The sequence below is a fragment of the Rhamphochromis longiceps genome, linkage group LG11, assembly GCF_057381845.1.
Source record: "Rhamphochromis longiceps isolate RC_006_pf linkage group LG11, R_longiceps_female_GT1.1, whole genome shotgun sequence".
Taxonomy (NCBI): Eukaryota; Metazoa; Chordata; class Actinopteri; order Cichliformes; family Cichlidae; genus Rhamphochromis; species Rhamphochromis longiceps.
In genome coordinates, this window is record NC_140567.1 from 19,472,099 (window position 1) to 19,487,987 (window position 15,889).

Consider the following 15,889-nt stretch of genomic DNA (forward strand, 5'->3'; position numbering starts at 1 on the left):
ATATTCATTACAGTTCCTTTCACTTGGCACAATGCAGTCAGAAAATTACCATTCTCCTGGCAACAACCAAACCCAGACTTATCCATCAGATTTCCAGACTGAGAAGTGTGTTTCATAACTCCAGAGAACCATCAAACAAACTCCAGGGAGTTTCTTTTTTTTTCTTTCATGCTGTCAATTTCCATGATTTGAAATACCATTATGACATTTCATTTTAAATTACTTTCACTTTTTTGTATGTATGTTTCTAACCATGTTTAAACAATATGCATCATACTCTTACACGAGAGCTGTGTCTTTTTATTGATCATTAAGGGTTTTTTGATCAACCTGTTAATAAAAACATGCTGATGTTGTCTGCATGACAAAACTGGCTTACACTCTGCATACTCTTCTTTTATTTCACTGGATATTTATAAGGCTGCATACTTTATGCCACAGTGTAGTATTGAACACACTATGCAAATTGAAAAATAAAAGGAATCCTTATATATATATATATAAATCCTTTAAAATTATAACCAACAGATTAACACATTAGATTTTTGTAGGCTATTAAACTATGAAATACAGTCAAAGAACTAGAGATAGCCTCCGCTTATTATAGGTTTGTTATTGCACGGATGAGCTGTGCCCTTCTCAATTAGGACTTGTGGTTGTTGCAAAATCAAAATGGTATTGCCTCACTATTCGTTCTGAGACTAAAAATAAAATTAAGTCAAGAATTATTTTTTTTAAAAATGGCTACTAAACACATTCTTCTTACACAAGGATAGATGTAGAACTGCAAAGCAAAAAATAAATACCGTAATAGGTATGATGGCTCCGGCCTTGTTATTGATTGGTGGGCATGTTTTTGTTTACTATTTTAATTTCCTCATTAACAGCTCCTCCCATCCACTGAAAGAAAACCTGTTTAGTATACGGTTTATATTACATTCTTCTTATAAGCAGGACAGAGGAGAGAAGAAAAGGTGCGGAGTGTCATGGTCCTGCGACCATGACTCAGTGACTTTGTGTTTGTGTTCTTTTTTGTTATTATTCTCTTTATTATTCATGGGCTGTTTTGGGATGGTTTGTGTTTTGGGATTTTAGATACTGGGTTCTGGGTTTGTGCTCCCTCTATTGGTCCCTGGTGTTAGTGTTCCCCTGTCTCGTCAGGTTAATCAGGTCCAGCTGTTTCCCCCCACCTGTGTGTGATTTCCCAGTGTCTCTCTGTGTACTTATAGTGTGTGTTTTCCTCTGCTCCTCGTCGCGTCGTCTGTGTTCATACCCGGTGAATCCCCTGCGTGCTCTCCCTGCTGTTCTCCCTTCATGTTCAGGTTTGCCACTCCCTTTGTGTAGTTTCTCCCAGTTTAGTTCGTCCTTAGTTCTGTTTGCCATCTCCACTTTATGTTCAGTATTGTCAATAAATCACCTTCACATCTAAGGAAGCGCTGCGTTTGAGTCCTCCTTTCCACTCTTCACACGGCCGCTGCCCCGAGCCGTGACAGTACGACGCGACCACAAGATGGACCCAGCAGCGCTTAATCCGTCCAGGGAGCTACGGGAGACGCTCATCGATGCCACACAGGAGCTGATCGACCTGTGGCTGGAAAGCCCGGGTGGCACGTCCCAGCGCGCTATAGAGAGGCGGCTACAGCGTCTGGTGACCGGTCTCCCGTGGCTTCTGGACTCGCTCTGTTCGTGGGAGCGGGAGTTTCTCCTTTTGGACCTTGGACTTCACCCCCCGTCTGCATTTACTTTCGAGCAGCCCGAGGCGGTGAGTGAGCGGGATGCATTGGCTTCCCCAGATTCCGGGACTTTGTTTTCTGGGGCTATTCAGAGCGGGATGGGAGACTGTACGGGTCGCTTACCTACCTTCGTGGTAACAGATCCTTCGCAAGTGGGCGTGTACAAACCCTCTGGAAAACCGACAGACTCTGTCTCTGCCGCTCCCTCCGAGCCAGGACTGTATCGCCATTCTCCGGCTCAGTTCTGTGTCCAGCCACAAGCTTCCAGGTCTGCAGCTCAACCGTTAGCCTCCCTAAGGGCACAATTACCTGTTCTGCCACCGCTCCAGTTAGCCACTCAGCCACCACCACCGCTAGCATCGCTACAACCCATAGTTCAGTTAATGGCTGAGTCACAACATTCATACTGTTTTTCCACCGCTGTTTCTAAGCAGGGAGATAAACTGTTTCACTACGGACCTGTTCCCCAAAAGCTGGCAACATTAGAGACTATTGCTCACTCCGGGGCTTCCCCAGAGGCTGGGTTACTGCCCTCAGCTTACTCTGGACCCCTGGAGGCCAAGATGCCAGCTGTGAACTGCACCGGGCTGTCACTGCCTGAGCAGGGTCAGTGCTCTGCGCAGCTGCAGCCCTCCTTATGTGTGCCAGAGGCCCACGTGCCTACTGGTTTTGTTTCATGTGTGCCAGAGGCCCACGTGCCTACTGGTTTTGTTTCATGTGTGCCAGAGGCCCACGTGCCTACTGGTTTTGTTTCATGTGTGCCGGGGGCCCCGGTGCCCACTGGTTCTGCGGCTGTTTTCGCTGGGGGGCCCGAGGAGCCCGTCCAGCTTCCTGTTTTGCCTGCTGGGGGGCCCGAGGAGCCCGTCCAGCCTCCTGCTTCGCTAGCTGGGGGGCCCGAGGAGCCCGTCCAGCCTCATGCCACACTGGCTGCCACGTCGGCTGGGGGGCCCGAGGAGCCCGTCCAGCCTCCTGCTTCTTCAGCTGGGGGGCCCGAGGAGCCCGTCCAGCCTCCTGCTTCGCTAGCTGGGGGGCCCGAGGAGCCCGTCCAGCCTCGTGCCACACTGGCTGCCACGTCGGCTGGGGGGCCCGAGGAGACCGTCCAGCCTCCTGCTTCGCCCACTGGGGGGCCCGAGGAGCCCGTCCAGCCTCCTGTTTCGCTAGCTGGGGGGCCTGAGGAGCCCGTCCAGCCTCATGCCACACTGGCTGCCACGTCGGCTGGGGGGCCCGAGGAGCCCGTCCAGCCTCCTGCTTCTTCGGCTGGGGGGCCCGAGGAGCCCGTCCAGCCTCATGCCACACCGGCTGCCACGTCAGCTGGGGGGCCCGAGGATCCCGTCTGGCCACCTGTGGCTGCTTCTCCACCTGTGGCTGCTTCTCCACCTGTGGCTGCAGCGCCGCCTCCTGCAGTACCATCACCTGCAGCGCTACCACCTGCTACTGCCACGCCTCAGCCTGAAGCTTCATCCTCGCCTGGCCCGGCTTCATCCTCGCCTGGCCCGGCTTCATTCTCGCCTGGTCCTGGCCCGGCTTCATTCTCGCCTGGTCCTGGTCCGGCTTCAGCCTCGCCTGGTCATGGTCCGGCTTCATCCTCGCCTGGTCCAGCTTCGGCTTCATCCTCGCCTGGTCCAGCTTCAGCTTCATCCTCGTCTGGTCCAGCCTTCGTGTCTGCATCCTCGTCTGGTCCAGCCTTCGTGTCAGCATCCGCATCATCGCCTGCAGCGGCGTCTTCGGCATCCGCATCATTTATTGTTTACTGTTTATTTCTGAATCATTCTAAGAATTCAATCTTTAGTGTTCATAATGTTTGAGATGTTATATGAATTATACTATAAAATGTTTTGTTTATTTGTTTATTTGTTTATTTATAAGGAACCCCATTAGCTTCCACAACAGTGGTTGCTAGTCTTCCTGGGGCCCAAGCCATCAAATATCTCCAAATAAAATGTTACAACAATTAGATCTACAGTAAAGTTTTACAATACTGAAATGTAAACATGTGAATATTAAAAATTATATAAAAGCAGAAAACCAAAACAAAACACTCAAACAAAATACACAATTTCCATTACAAGTGATATTACCCTCTACAATTTTTACAAATACATTAAAAACTGCCTAAATAGGCTTTTAGGTGATTTTTAAAATTATGAATTGAAGCCAATTCTCTTATTGCCTCAGGCAACTTATTCCACTGAAACGATGCTCTGAATATAACAGAGTTTTTCAAAAAGTTACTTTTAACACGAGGAATTACTAAATTGTGGTTGGTTGAGAATCGTGTGGCATGATTATGAATTTCATCTGGATACTGCAACTGAGCACAAAAAAAGTGTGGTGTGTTTAACAGTATTGTTTTCTTTAAAAATACAAGTAAGCCATAGTATAATTTAGCTTGTACAGAAAGCCAAGAAAGTTTATCATGCATTTTGTCAATACTTGTATAGTATGAACACCTTAACACTAATCTGGCCGCCCTATTTTGGACTAACTGAAGTCTATTCAGATCTGTCTTATTAGCTGCAGACCAGATGATTGAGCAGTACTCTAGATGAGATAATACTAATGCGTTAATGACATCTTTCATAACTGAAGAAGTAATATAAAAGGAGCATTTCCTAGCTATAGCTATGCCCTGTCCCATTTTCTTAATAACAGAATTGATGTGCTGAGACCATGAAAGGTGGTGGTTTATGGTAACACCAAGTAATTTAATCTGGGTGACCTGTTCTAATGCCGATCCAGCTATGGAAAGATTTAGTTGTGGACTGTTGATTAAACGTGCTCTACTTCCTATTAACATGGATTTGGATTTAGTCACATTTATAATCATGTTGTTTTTACTTATCCAATCAAACACATTCAGCAAATCTAGTTGTAATACACTTGTCAATTCAGAGTGGCTACTGGCTGAATAAAACATGGTGGAATCATCAGCGTACATTACAAGATGAGATTTATCCAGGACATACGGCAAATCATTTGTAAAAACTGAGTAGAGAAGTGGACCGAGGCAGCTGCCTTGGGGTAGACCACAGTTCATTTCGCGGCCCTCTGAGAAATAACCATTATAATAAACCTTTTGCCTTCTTCCAGACAGATAACTTTCCATCCAGCACAAAGCAGTAATTTTAAAAAAAACTTTAAAGAGGTGTTGTTATCAAAGGAAAATCCAAAACATTTCAGAGCTGGGCTAAGGGCTCAGTGTTTCAAAACCCTAACAACCCCCCTGGTATAAAGTAACAAATTTACTAAGAAATAAGAATAACTGAATATGTGATTAAGAAAAAAGCAAAACTAATAAATTAATAAATAAACAGAAGAACATCATAAAAACGCACTCCTGTAACGAGCTGTCATTTAGGATGGCACCGTGGTAGTAGAATCGTGAAATGGACACTTGTGGCAATGATTCTGATATATGACAATTTATGTCATCTTTTTCAATGATATTACTGAAGTCAAGTACTCAGTGCAGAGTTCAGAAATTACAAAAGAAATAGCAAGATCGTATCAATAAATTATAAACAAACCACTATTAATGCAAATGATTACCCAGTGCCATGTGCAGAAAGTAATGATATACATGGTCAGAGGGCCCGGTGGCGCCAGTGTCCGGCAGCCTCGCCTCTGTCAGTGCGCCCCAGAGCGGCTGTGGCTACAATGTAGCTTGCCATCACCAGTGTGTGAATGTGTGTGTGAATGGGTGGATGACTGAATGTGTAAAGTGCTTTGGGGTCCTTAGGGACTGGTAAAGCGCTATACAAATACAGGCCATTTACCATTTACCATTTACATAGTACTGGTATACACTGTTAAATGCATGACCACCGAGAAAAATCAACTGCTTGAGACATATGGTATTCTATTATTTGAAAAGTGTCCTTGGGCACCTCTACTTAGTTCTATCTGAACATCTAGATCAACCAGATAATTACAGCTAATGTGCAAACACACAGAAACTTTCCAACACGTGTGCAGGAAGCATTACTGTGTTTTTAAAGCACAGCTAATGCTAACAAAGAAGCAAAAGCATATTTACATTTTTTCCATCTCTGCACCAGTGACTACTTCCATACAAAATCAATAATATACAGTTTTACTGTTTGCATCGACACTTAATAACAACAGTCTTTGCCAAACAGCCACTTTAATGTTATTTGGTGAATCTTTATGCAATAAACTCTTACATTTTTAGCACTTCTTTGTCTTTTGTGTTCATCTGATAAGCCAAAGAGTGTCTGTAAGGGTGCATGAATGTGAGTACAGTGCAGCACAAGAACGATGTAGCTAACCACGATCGGTGATTGTCTACAGTGATATATGTACAACATTGGCACAATATACAGATATAAATAATACTCTTGTAAGATTTGTCCAACCTTTTGAGCGTCATCACAAAAATGTTCATTCAGTTCAGGCAAATGTTGTTGCATTAGCATATTCTGAGGCGTTACTATTAAATTATCTGCTCATTTCTGTATTTGCATACTGCTTCATCTGCAGCTGCAAAAACTGAGAGGGCAGCGTTATCAAAGACAGAGAGCAAGTAGAAGCAGCAACTGATAGAGATCAACTTACAACCACGGCAGACTCTCTCAGCTAAAAAGAGCATGGGGACGGGTAAGTTAATTTAGTCTAGACATATATTACTATTTCTCTTTAAGCAGCAATATGTGAAAGGTTATTTGAGTTCTTGTTAAACTGTTCAAAATGAGCACTCATACCTGTTATTAATTATGTTATTAATCACAAAAGAAACTGAGTTAGATAAATGCAAATATCAACTTGCACACAGAATTCTGTATGTGCATCACAAAAGTAGAAGCTAGTATTGCATAGAACATGTGTTGGAGCCAACTATGAAAATGCATAGCTGTATTTTGTTAATTAAAAATTACTTAATTTGTATAATTTGGCAACAAATGTAATGAAATCCAATTTTATCTGTTCATATAATATATTGTGGAAACATGATTTGTTTAATAAAACATTTTCTTTTTTGCTTTCAGATAACATCACTTTCAATGCAACTCAGTCACCTGAACAAGATGCAGCTTTCACACACATACAAACAGCCTCCATTGTCATCTACTGTGTGATATTTATAGCTGGAACTCTGGGCAATGGCCTTGTTATCTATATGGCGGGATTCAAAATGCAGAAAACAGTCGACTCGGTTTGGTTTCTCAACCTGGCCATAGCTGACTTCCTCTTCACGGCCTTCCTTATTTTCTCGATCATTTCTCTCTCTCAGAGTCACCGATGGCCTTTTGGAGAATTCATGTGCAAGCTCAACACCTTTGTGAGTGTAGTCAACATGTTTGTCAGCATCTTTACTCTGACAGCCATGAGTTTGGATCGTTGTCTGTGTATCTGTGTGGTGGTGTGGGCACACAACAAACGCACAGTCAGCAAAGCTCAGCTTATATCAGCTGGGATCTGGGTGATCGCTGGCGTCTTCAGCACTCCTTATGCCACTTTTCGCACTGCATCAGTGGGGAACGGAGGGGAAAGTTCCTGTGGTTATTCTGCAACAATCAAAGAACACAAATTGACTCTCGACATTTTTCGCTTTGTTATGGGCTTTGTGATCCCATTCCTGATAATAGTGATCTCTTATGTGTCCATTGGTATCCGTGCAATGCGCATGCCGAGAACAAGGAGACGCAGATCTCGCCGGGTCATTTTCTCCATCATTTTTGCATTCTTCATCTGTTGGTTGCCTTTCCACATTTTCAATTTCATAGAATTGAAGTTAGAGCTCCAGGGGATTGTTATAATGTATGGTCCTCTGACTGTGAGTCTGGCTTTTCTGAACAGCTGCTTGAACCCCATCCTTTATGTTTTCATGTGTGAAGAATTCCAGAAGAAATTTCGACAGTCCATTTGTTTTGTACTCGAGAGTGCACTGGCAGAAGACCATTTGTTATTTCTGTCCACCCGCTCCATGTCATCAACCTTTTCAAAAGCTTCCCAAAAATCAGACACTGCTGCCACTTTAGATCGGATCGACCCAGCCATTTATGAAAACATCCCAGAAAGCACAGTAATCATCACTGAGGGGATTCCTAGAACTGAAGAAGAGTGCCCCACCAGACAATGAATTTTGAAATGAATCATTGTTTTTTGTTTTACATATTTACGCTCATGAACAGACATACACAATATAATTTGCTCGTCTGCCTTCACATGTATATGGACTTGAATGAAACCCTCATTTATTCATGTAATGAATTTTACATCAATTTCTAATGAATTTTATTGCATTAAATGGTTTTTTTGTTTTTGTTTTTTTAAACTTTAAACTCTTTCACAGAAATATAAAATGTCAGCTTGTTAGTATGGTACTTATCTATTGTTGCACAGACAGGGAATATCCCACTATGCTTACTATATTTACTTATAATAGTAAGAAAGAGGAGTTACAATTTTAATTAGTCAGAATACGTTAAAACTTATGCGTGCTGCATCTCTGCATTAAAATTCACTAAAACTATTTAACATATGAATGGTTTTTTTGTGTTGTTTGTTTTGTTTTCTGTTTTTTTACTTTGATGCTGTCATTTTTCCATGATTTGGATTTCATCATTAAATTAATTTTAAGTGACTTTTATGTTAGAAGGTAGATGTTGCAAAGCAAAAAATACAATAAATCATTTTTTTTTCGTAATTCTTCATGTCATGGCCTTAAGATACAGTTCATATGTTGTTTGCCTACTTTTTGGGAAACATTTAGCTTTCAAGCTCTAATCCTTGGCATTTTTTCATCGATAAATACATGGGAACAAATAATGCTAATAAAAAGGTGCCAAAATTTATGAATTACAATAGTTTATTTGCTTAGTTGGCTGTTATGTGTAGACACCGAACTGGTCTGTCCCTTAAGTTAGTTGCAGTTTTTTTTTCTTTATTGATTCATAGATCAGTGTTAAATGTGTTACGAAAAACATTACTCTGAAAATGGTTAGAGACTGAATGAGTAAAAAAGCAGCCCATGTCTAAAGAAAACTATTGCTCGAGACCCCTTCAAAAATTACAGTAATGTATTCTGACACCATGGAAACAAAATATAAAGAAATGTATAAAGAAAACATGCTAAATAGTCAGTTTTCTTACATTGACTATTCAGTATGTAAACAAAAAGATGCAATAGTTACAGTTCAAGGAGCAATGTGCTGAAGTTAGTATGAAAATGTTGTTTATTTTCTTTTTCTGTTTTAAAAAAAATTGAATTATGACTTTAAGGTCTGAGATTAGAAAAGATGTACATCCTTGAGATTTAGCAACATTTAAAAGCCTTCATTTCAGTTACTCTGTATTCAAGTATATTTTTTTAAATATGCAAATAACCTTTTTTGAGATTTTTTTTAAATACGTCATTAGGCCTTGGGGTGTGGAGTGCTGTCTTATTTTCTTTCTTTCTTTCTACCATTTCCTGAGAGAACATGATTGTCAGCTCAATAGTCCTACAAAGAATTAATGGTGCCTCTCCAGACAGTAATGCACCACCATACCATCAGAGATGCAGGCTTTTCAACTGACTGCTGATAGCAAGATGGATGGTCTCTCCCCTCTTTAACCCAGAGGATGCAAATGTTTGCATGTTTTCCAAACACAACTTCAAATTTCAATTCATCTGAATACAGAACAGTTTTTGACTTTGTCTCAGTTCATTTAGTTCATTTTAAATGAGCTTTGACCCAAAGAAGATGGAGCATTTCTAGATCATGTTAATATATGGCTTCTTGAGAGATGTGTGGAGATACTGGACTTTTGAAGAAACTTGCCCTGTGGAATCAGGACCTTCACTATTGTTGAACTTGTGTTTGGATTGTTGTTTCACCTTCATACTGTAAATAAAGTCACTGAACATTATCTGAGCGGTTCCTTGAAAACATTTGCAAATGACAGCATTCTGATTTTTTCTCACATTTTGCACAACATTCCAACCTTTCAAGAATTGGGTTTGTAATTGCCCAAGAATGTAACACTGCCCATTATGATAGCTGAATATATGGTTTATATCCCTCATTTTAGCTTTCCAGTTATATGCAGTTCTGTCATCATGAATAGTGCACAGGTGTACCTCAGACTGCCCACAACAAAAGGCCACCCTGGAATGTGCAGTTTTGTCTCACAGCAAAATGCCACAGATGCCACAAGCAATGAGGGAGCGTGCAATTGGCATGCTGACAGCAGGAATGTCAACCAGATCTGTCGCCCGTGCATTGAATGTTCATTTCTCAACCATAAGCCGTCTCCACAGGCGTTTCAAAGAACCCAACCAGCCTCACAACCGCAGACCTCGTGTAACCACACCAGCCCAGGACCTCCACATCCAGCAGGTTCACCTCCAAGATCGTCTGAGACCAGCCACCCAGACAGCTGCTGGAACAATTGGTTTGCACAACCAAACAATTTCTGCACAAACTGTCAGAAACCGTCTCAGGGACGCTCAACTGCATGCCCGTCGTCCTCATCGGGGTCTTGACCTGACTCCAGCTCGTCGCCGTAACAGACTTGTGTGGGCAAATGCTCACATTCGATGGCGTCTGGCACGTTGGAGAGGTGTGCGCTTCACGGATGAATCATGGTTCACATTGTTCAGGGCAGATGGCAGCTGAGAATGTCCCAGTTCTTGCATGGCCAGCATACTCACCGGACATGTCACCCATTGAGCATGTTCGGGATGTGCTTGACCGGCGTATACGACAGCGTGTACCAGTTCCCACGAATATCCAACAACCTCGCACAGCCATTGAAGTGGAGTGGACCAACATTCCACAGGCCACAATTGACAATCTGATAGACTCCATGCGACGATGTGTTGCACTGCATGAGGCAAATGGTGGTCACACCAGATACTGACCGGTTCTGGGTCCCCAGACCCCCAATAGCGCAAAAAACTGCACATTCCAGGGTGGCCTTTTGTTGTGGGCAGTCTGAGGTACACCTGTGCACTACTCATGATGTCAGCATCCTGATGTGGCACACCTGTGAGGTGGGATGGATTATCTCAATATAGCAGATGTGCCCACTACCACACATTTGGACTGATTTGTGACCACTGTTTGGGAGGGATGGTTATATTGTGTATCTGGAATGAATTTTAGGTCTCTACGTCCATCCCATGGGGAATGGGAGCAGTAACAAAGGTGTTGCGTTTATATTTTTGTTGAGTGTATATTTGGGGGTTGAGAGTTCCACAGGTTGGGAGCAGAGCAGCAGAAAGCTCTGCTTCCCATGGTGGTGAGGCGGAAAGAAGGCACAGCAAGCTGGATAGAAGAAGAGGATTGAAGTGAGCGGGCAGAAGAGATAGTGCTTAACAGGTCAGGAAGGTAGGGAGGAGCGAGGTTATGAAGGGCCTTGAAGGTGAGCAGAAGAAGTTTGTACACTATCCGGAATTTCACACGGAGCCAGTGAAGTTCCTGGAGAACAGCGGTGATGTGCTGGCAGGAGGGGGTTCTGGTAATAATGCGGTCAGCGGAGTTTTGAACCAGCTTACTTAATAATTGGTAGCTTAAAACATGTTTTTAAGTTGTTTACTCGTGAAAATTATGTTCCTCCATTACTTTTTCCACATTATTTAAAACGATTTTAAGTGTTATGTAATTAATTACAGCAATTACAAAAAAGTTAAGTTAATCTGCTGCTCTGCTCCCAACCTCTTAATCATTTTTTAAGTTAAAATATTAAGTTGCTGATTTTCTTCATTGTTATCATCATTTTAGCTTTCTCTTATTTTTGTTAGCTTTCAATGGCTACCAAACTTTACAAGATCTTGCATTTTTCTTTTACACAATACAGCAAACACCTTTAAGATCAATGTTACACATGTAGAATTCCAAACAGTTAACAATTTTTGAAACAGAGTCAGCATCTTTAACGTAATGCTGGCTCATTTATCAGCACATCTCTCTGAGGATTAAAGATTGGATAGGTGTTAAGGACAGTTGTAAAGGTTTTACAACAACTGCCAAGGCACAATTTGTTGAATATAATATCAAAAACAGCTAGGTAGAAAAAAGAAAAAAAAACTTTTTTTGTCTTCTGTTTTTTGTCAACACTATCATTTTATTCCAATGGACTTCCAAGTACAAAGCAACACAATCTGAATAAAATCTCTTAGTGCTCTAAAACAAGTGACATCTTTAGAAAATACTGTTCTTGGGACTTTCCACTGGCTCTCAGTCCATCCAGGTCAAGGAACAGCTTCTGAAAACTTCAAAAGTATATTTTAGATCCATGCAATAGCTCAGATTGAGAGCATATATTATGCCCACGAGTAACACACAGCACCTTGGGAAATCCTGGCCCTCCAGGATTTTTGTTCCTTCCACCTGTTATAGCAAATGCAAATGGACCCAGGAAGCAGAACGCACGGAGGCACAGTTGCGGTGAAGACAGTTTATTTACAGTGAGGGGGAGGTATTTACAAGGACAAAATATATACAGTGTATTAATCGGGACGCGGAGCCAGGACGCATTTACGCAATTTACGCATTGTTCACTCCCAACTCGGTTTGGTTTCTCAACCTGGCCATAGCTGACTTCCTCTTCATGGCCTTCCTTATTTTCTCGATCATTTCTCTCTCTTAGAGTCACCAAATGGCCTTTTGGAGAATTCATGTGCAAGCTCAACACTTTTGTGAGTGTAGTCAACATGTTTGCCAGTATCTTCTTTCTGACAGCCTGGATGTCTGGATCGTTATTTGTCCATCTGGGTGGTGGTGTGGGCACACAACAAGAGGACAGTCTGCAAAGCTCAGCTCATGTCGTGGGCTTTGTGATCCCATTCCTGGTAATACTTGTCTCTTAAGTGGCCATAGGCATCCGTGCAATGCGCATGTCAATAACAAGTGTGGAAATATTAAGCAAGATAGATGTTGTTGCTCAAAGGTTAAAAGAGCCAGGCATTGAGGATATGAAATTATGTGTAGGCTAGTGGAAATGGATTTTATTATGACATATATACCTGTATACACTAGATATGTAATCATAATTACTCAGATAAATTCTGTGCAATCATATATACTATGCACACTTACAATGAAGTGTCTTATATAGTGGAGTCACTGTGTTAAGCAATTAACCTGCATGTTCAACTCACATGACCCATATATTTAGGTCAAATATATCTACCACTATATGAATGAAAAAGTTTGTGCCACTTGTTGTATGAATACATGCTGATCAGTACTGTTTGAAAATGTAACAGTGAGGATCAGTAAGAAACCTTTGATAGTGTTATGGCCAACTGTGACTAGTCTAACATAGGGTTAATTCAGCTTGGCACTGCTAAAGTATGCGCATCGGACCCCTTCTCTGCATCCAGCTGCATTTAACTGTAGTGCTTCACTGCGTGTTCAGCCCTTTACATGGCTGTACAACAGCCGTTTAGATGGCTGTACAGCAAAAGCAGTGTTGGGATTCAGAGATTCTTTTATTGCTACCATATAATCTGCCTTTTGGAAGCCAAATGTGCCAGAAGGCCTGCAAGGAATAGTAATTCAAAGGGTTTATTCTGTTTTTCATAACCCTGTCACCATCTTCTTAGGTCCATGGAACATACTGCCTAAAGCCGAGAGCCCGGGAGGCGTATTCTATCTGGTAATCAGGGTGGACATGTCAGGAACAGATTCGTTTGGGGTAATTAGGGTACACTTAGTTTACCCCAAAGCCTGAGTCACACTTAAAAACTCAATGACAAATCTAACTGATAAACTAATAATCTCGCACCAAACACGATAGGGCAAGCGGAGAATGCCAATTCATTCATGCCAAAACAAGATAACTATACATGTTTCAGGTTTTCTGTGTGTGATGAGCCCTTTCCTCTACTCCCTCTTCACCCACGACTGCAGACCTGCTGATGGTTCCAACACCATCATTAAGTTTGCAGATGACACCACGGTGATTGGCCTCATCAGTGACAACGATGAGGCCGCCTACAGGGAGGAGGTGGATCGTCTGGCTGAGTGGTGCGACAGAAACAACCTGCTGCTTAACACCGAGAAGACCAAGGAGCTCATCGTGGACTACAGGAGGAATGCTGACCCACATCCACCCATCCACATTAAGGGGACGGCTGTGGAGCGTGTGAGCAGCTTCAAGTTCCTGGGAGTCCACATCTCCGAGGATCTCACCTGGACGACCAACTGCTCCAAGCTGGTCAAGAAGGCTCACCAGCGCCTCTTCTTCTTGAGGACTCTGAGGAAGAACCACCTGTCCTCAGACATCCTGGTGAACTTCTATCGCTGCACCATCGAGAGCATCCTGACCAACTGTATAACAGTCTGGTACGGGAACTGCTCTGCCTCGGACCGGAAGGCGTTGCAGAGGGTCGTGAAAACTGCCCAGCGCATCGCCGGAGCACCACTTCCTGCCATAAAAGACATCTACAGGAAGCGGTGTCTGAAAAGGGCTGGGAAAATCATCAAAGACCCCAGTCACCCATCACATGGACTCTTCACCCTCCTGCCCTCTGGGAGGCGCTACAGGAGCCTCCGGACTAAGACCACCAGGTACCGGAACAGCTTCTTCCCCACAGCTGTCAGACTCCTGAACTCTGCCTCCTGACATCTGACCCACGTTAAACTCATGGACTGAACATACACACACCCACAATGGACAACTGTACCCTCAAACACAATAATAACATGGACTGAACCACCACTCACAACCACTAGCACTTTATATAGCCTCTGTAGAAACTATCTACACCCTCACTTATCTTAACTGCACTACTGTATAGCTCTGTGTAAATAATCATTCTGTACATTCGATAATCTTTAATCCTACAACTGTTTACAACTTGCATAGTTCCCATTTCTGTATAGCTGTATATCTCAGATTTCTGTAAAGTTATTTATTTCATATTCTATATAGTTTTTCATATTTATATCCTGTTCATATCCTGTACATAGCTTGTACTCACTACAGCCTGTACATACTTATAGTTATAGAATATTCACAACATACTTCATACCGTGTACATTATAACATACCATAATAGACCCATTTCTGTAATATACTCACATATCTATATTATTGCTAATATATATTGTAATATATCTATATCACTAAAGCACTTCTGGATGGATGCAAACTGCATTTCGTTGCCCTGTACCTGTGCATGTGCAATGACAATAAAGTTGAATTCTATTCTATTCTATTCTACAGATAAAGTAAAGTACCACGTGGGAGAAATCGACCCTACTTGGTGTGCTGTCACACCCACGGGAAGAACCACGAATAATGTGAGTGACCCGAGCACATTAATTGGAACATGGGCAAGAAGTGGGTTGTATTATTATTGTGGGCAAAGCACCCTTTTGGTTCGTGTCCCAATGGGAAGCGTAGGGACATGTGCAATGGTGCGACTGGGAGCTCCACTCATACTGATTGGAAATCAGGTAAAGACTATTCAGCAACACAACACACGTACCTTAGCAGCCAGACATAAGAGACACATTTTGGCAAAAAGAGGGACCCAGGGTATACATGCATATGACCCCCGGCTAAACTCTCCGACTAGGATAGACTCCATAGGAGTGCCCAGGGGAGTTACAAACGAGTATAAGCTGGCAGACCCAGTAGCTTCAGGGTTTGAAAGTATATTCCTTTGGATAACGCCTAATAAGAATGATGACCGCATTAACTACGTTCATTACAACTTGCTGAGACTCTCTAGCCTTACCAGGGACGCCATGGAACAACAATACTGCCCCAGATGGCTCAGTAACCCGAGCTCTGGAGGGCCTGAAAATTTGTCTAAAACCATGCATGAGCACTCAGGTATTGAAAACCCAGTGGGGTCCTGGGTGGCATCCATGTTTGGACAATGGAAAGGTGTGGCTATATCAGTGATGTGCTCATTGGCTGTATTTTTGGGAATATTGGTCATTGCTGGGTGTTGTATCATTCCTTGTGTCAGAGGATTGTTGGTAAAGATAGTGGCGAGGGTTGCGAACCCTGGCTGGGTTGAGGGCATCTACCAGATGAACCTGGCACCCATAGAGTGGGGCAGGGAGTGATACAACATGAAGTATGGTGACATTCCTGTTGGAATGTCAAAAGAGGGAATGTTGGGATTCAGAGATTCTTTTATTGCTACCATATAATCTGCCTTATGAAGAATGTATTAATAACATGTTTCA

At 42.6% G+C, this 15,889-nt stretch overlaps 1 protein-coding gene across 1 annotated transcript; it reads left to right on the forward strand.

Moving 5' to 3' along the window:
- Positions 1 to 6,657: 6,657 nt before the first annotated feature.
- On the forward strand, positions 6,658 to 7,833 carry LOC146658907 (formyl peptide receptor 2-like). Its single transcript, XM_085424179.1, has one exon. The coding sequence runs from the start codon at positions 6,658 to 6,660 to the stop codon at positions 7,831 to 7,833; it is 1,176 nt and encodes a 391-aa protein (XP_085280305.1).
- The last annotated feature ends 8,056 nt before the right edge of the window (positions 7,834 to 15,889 follow it).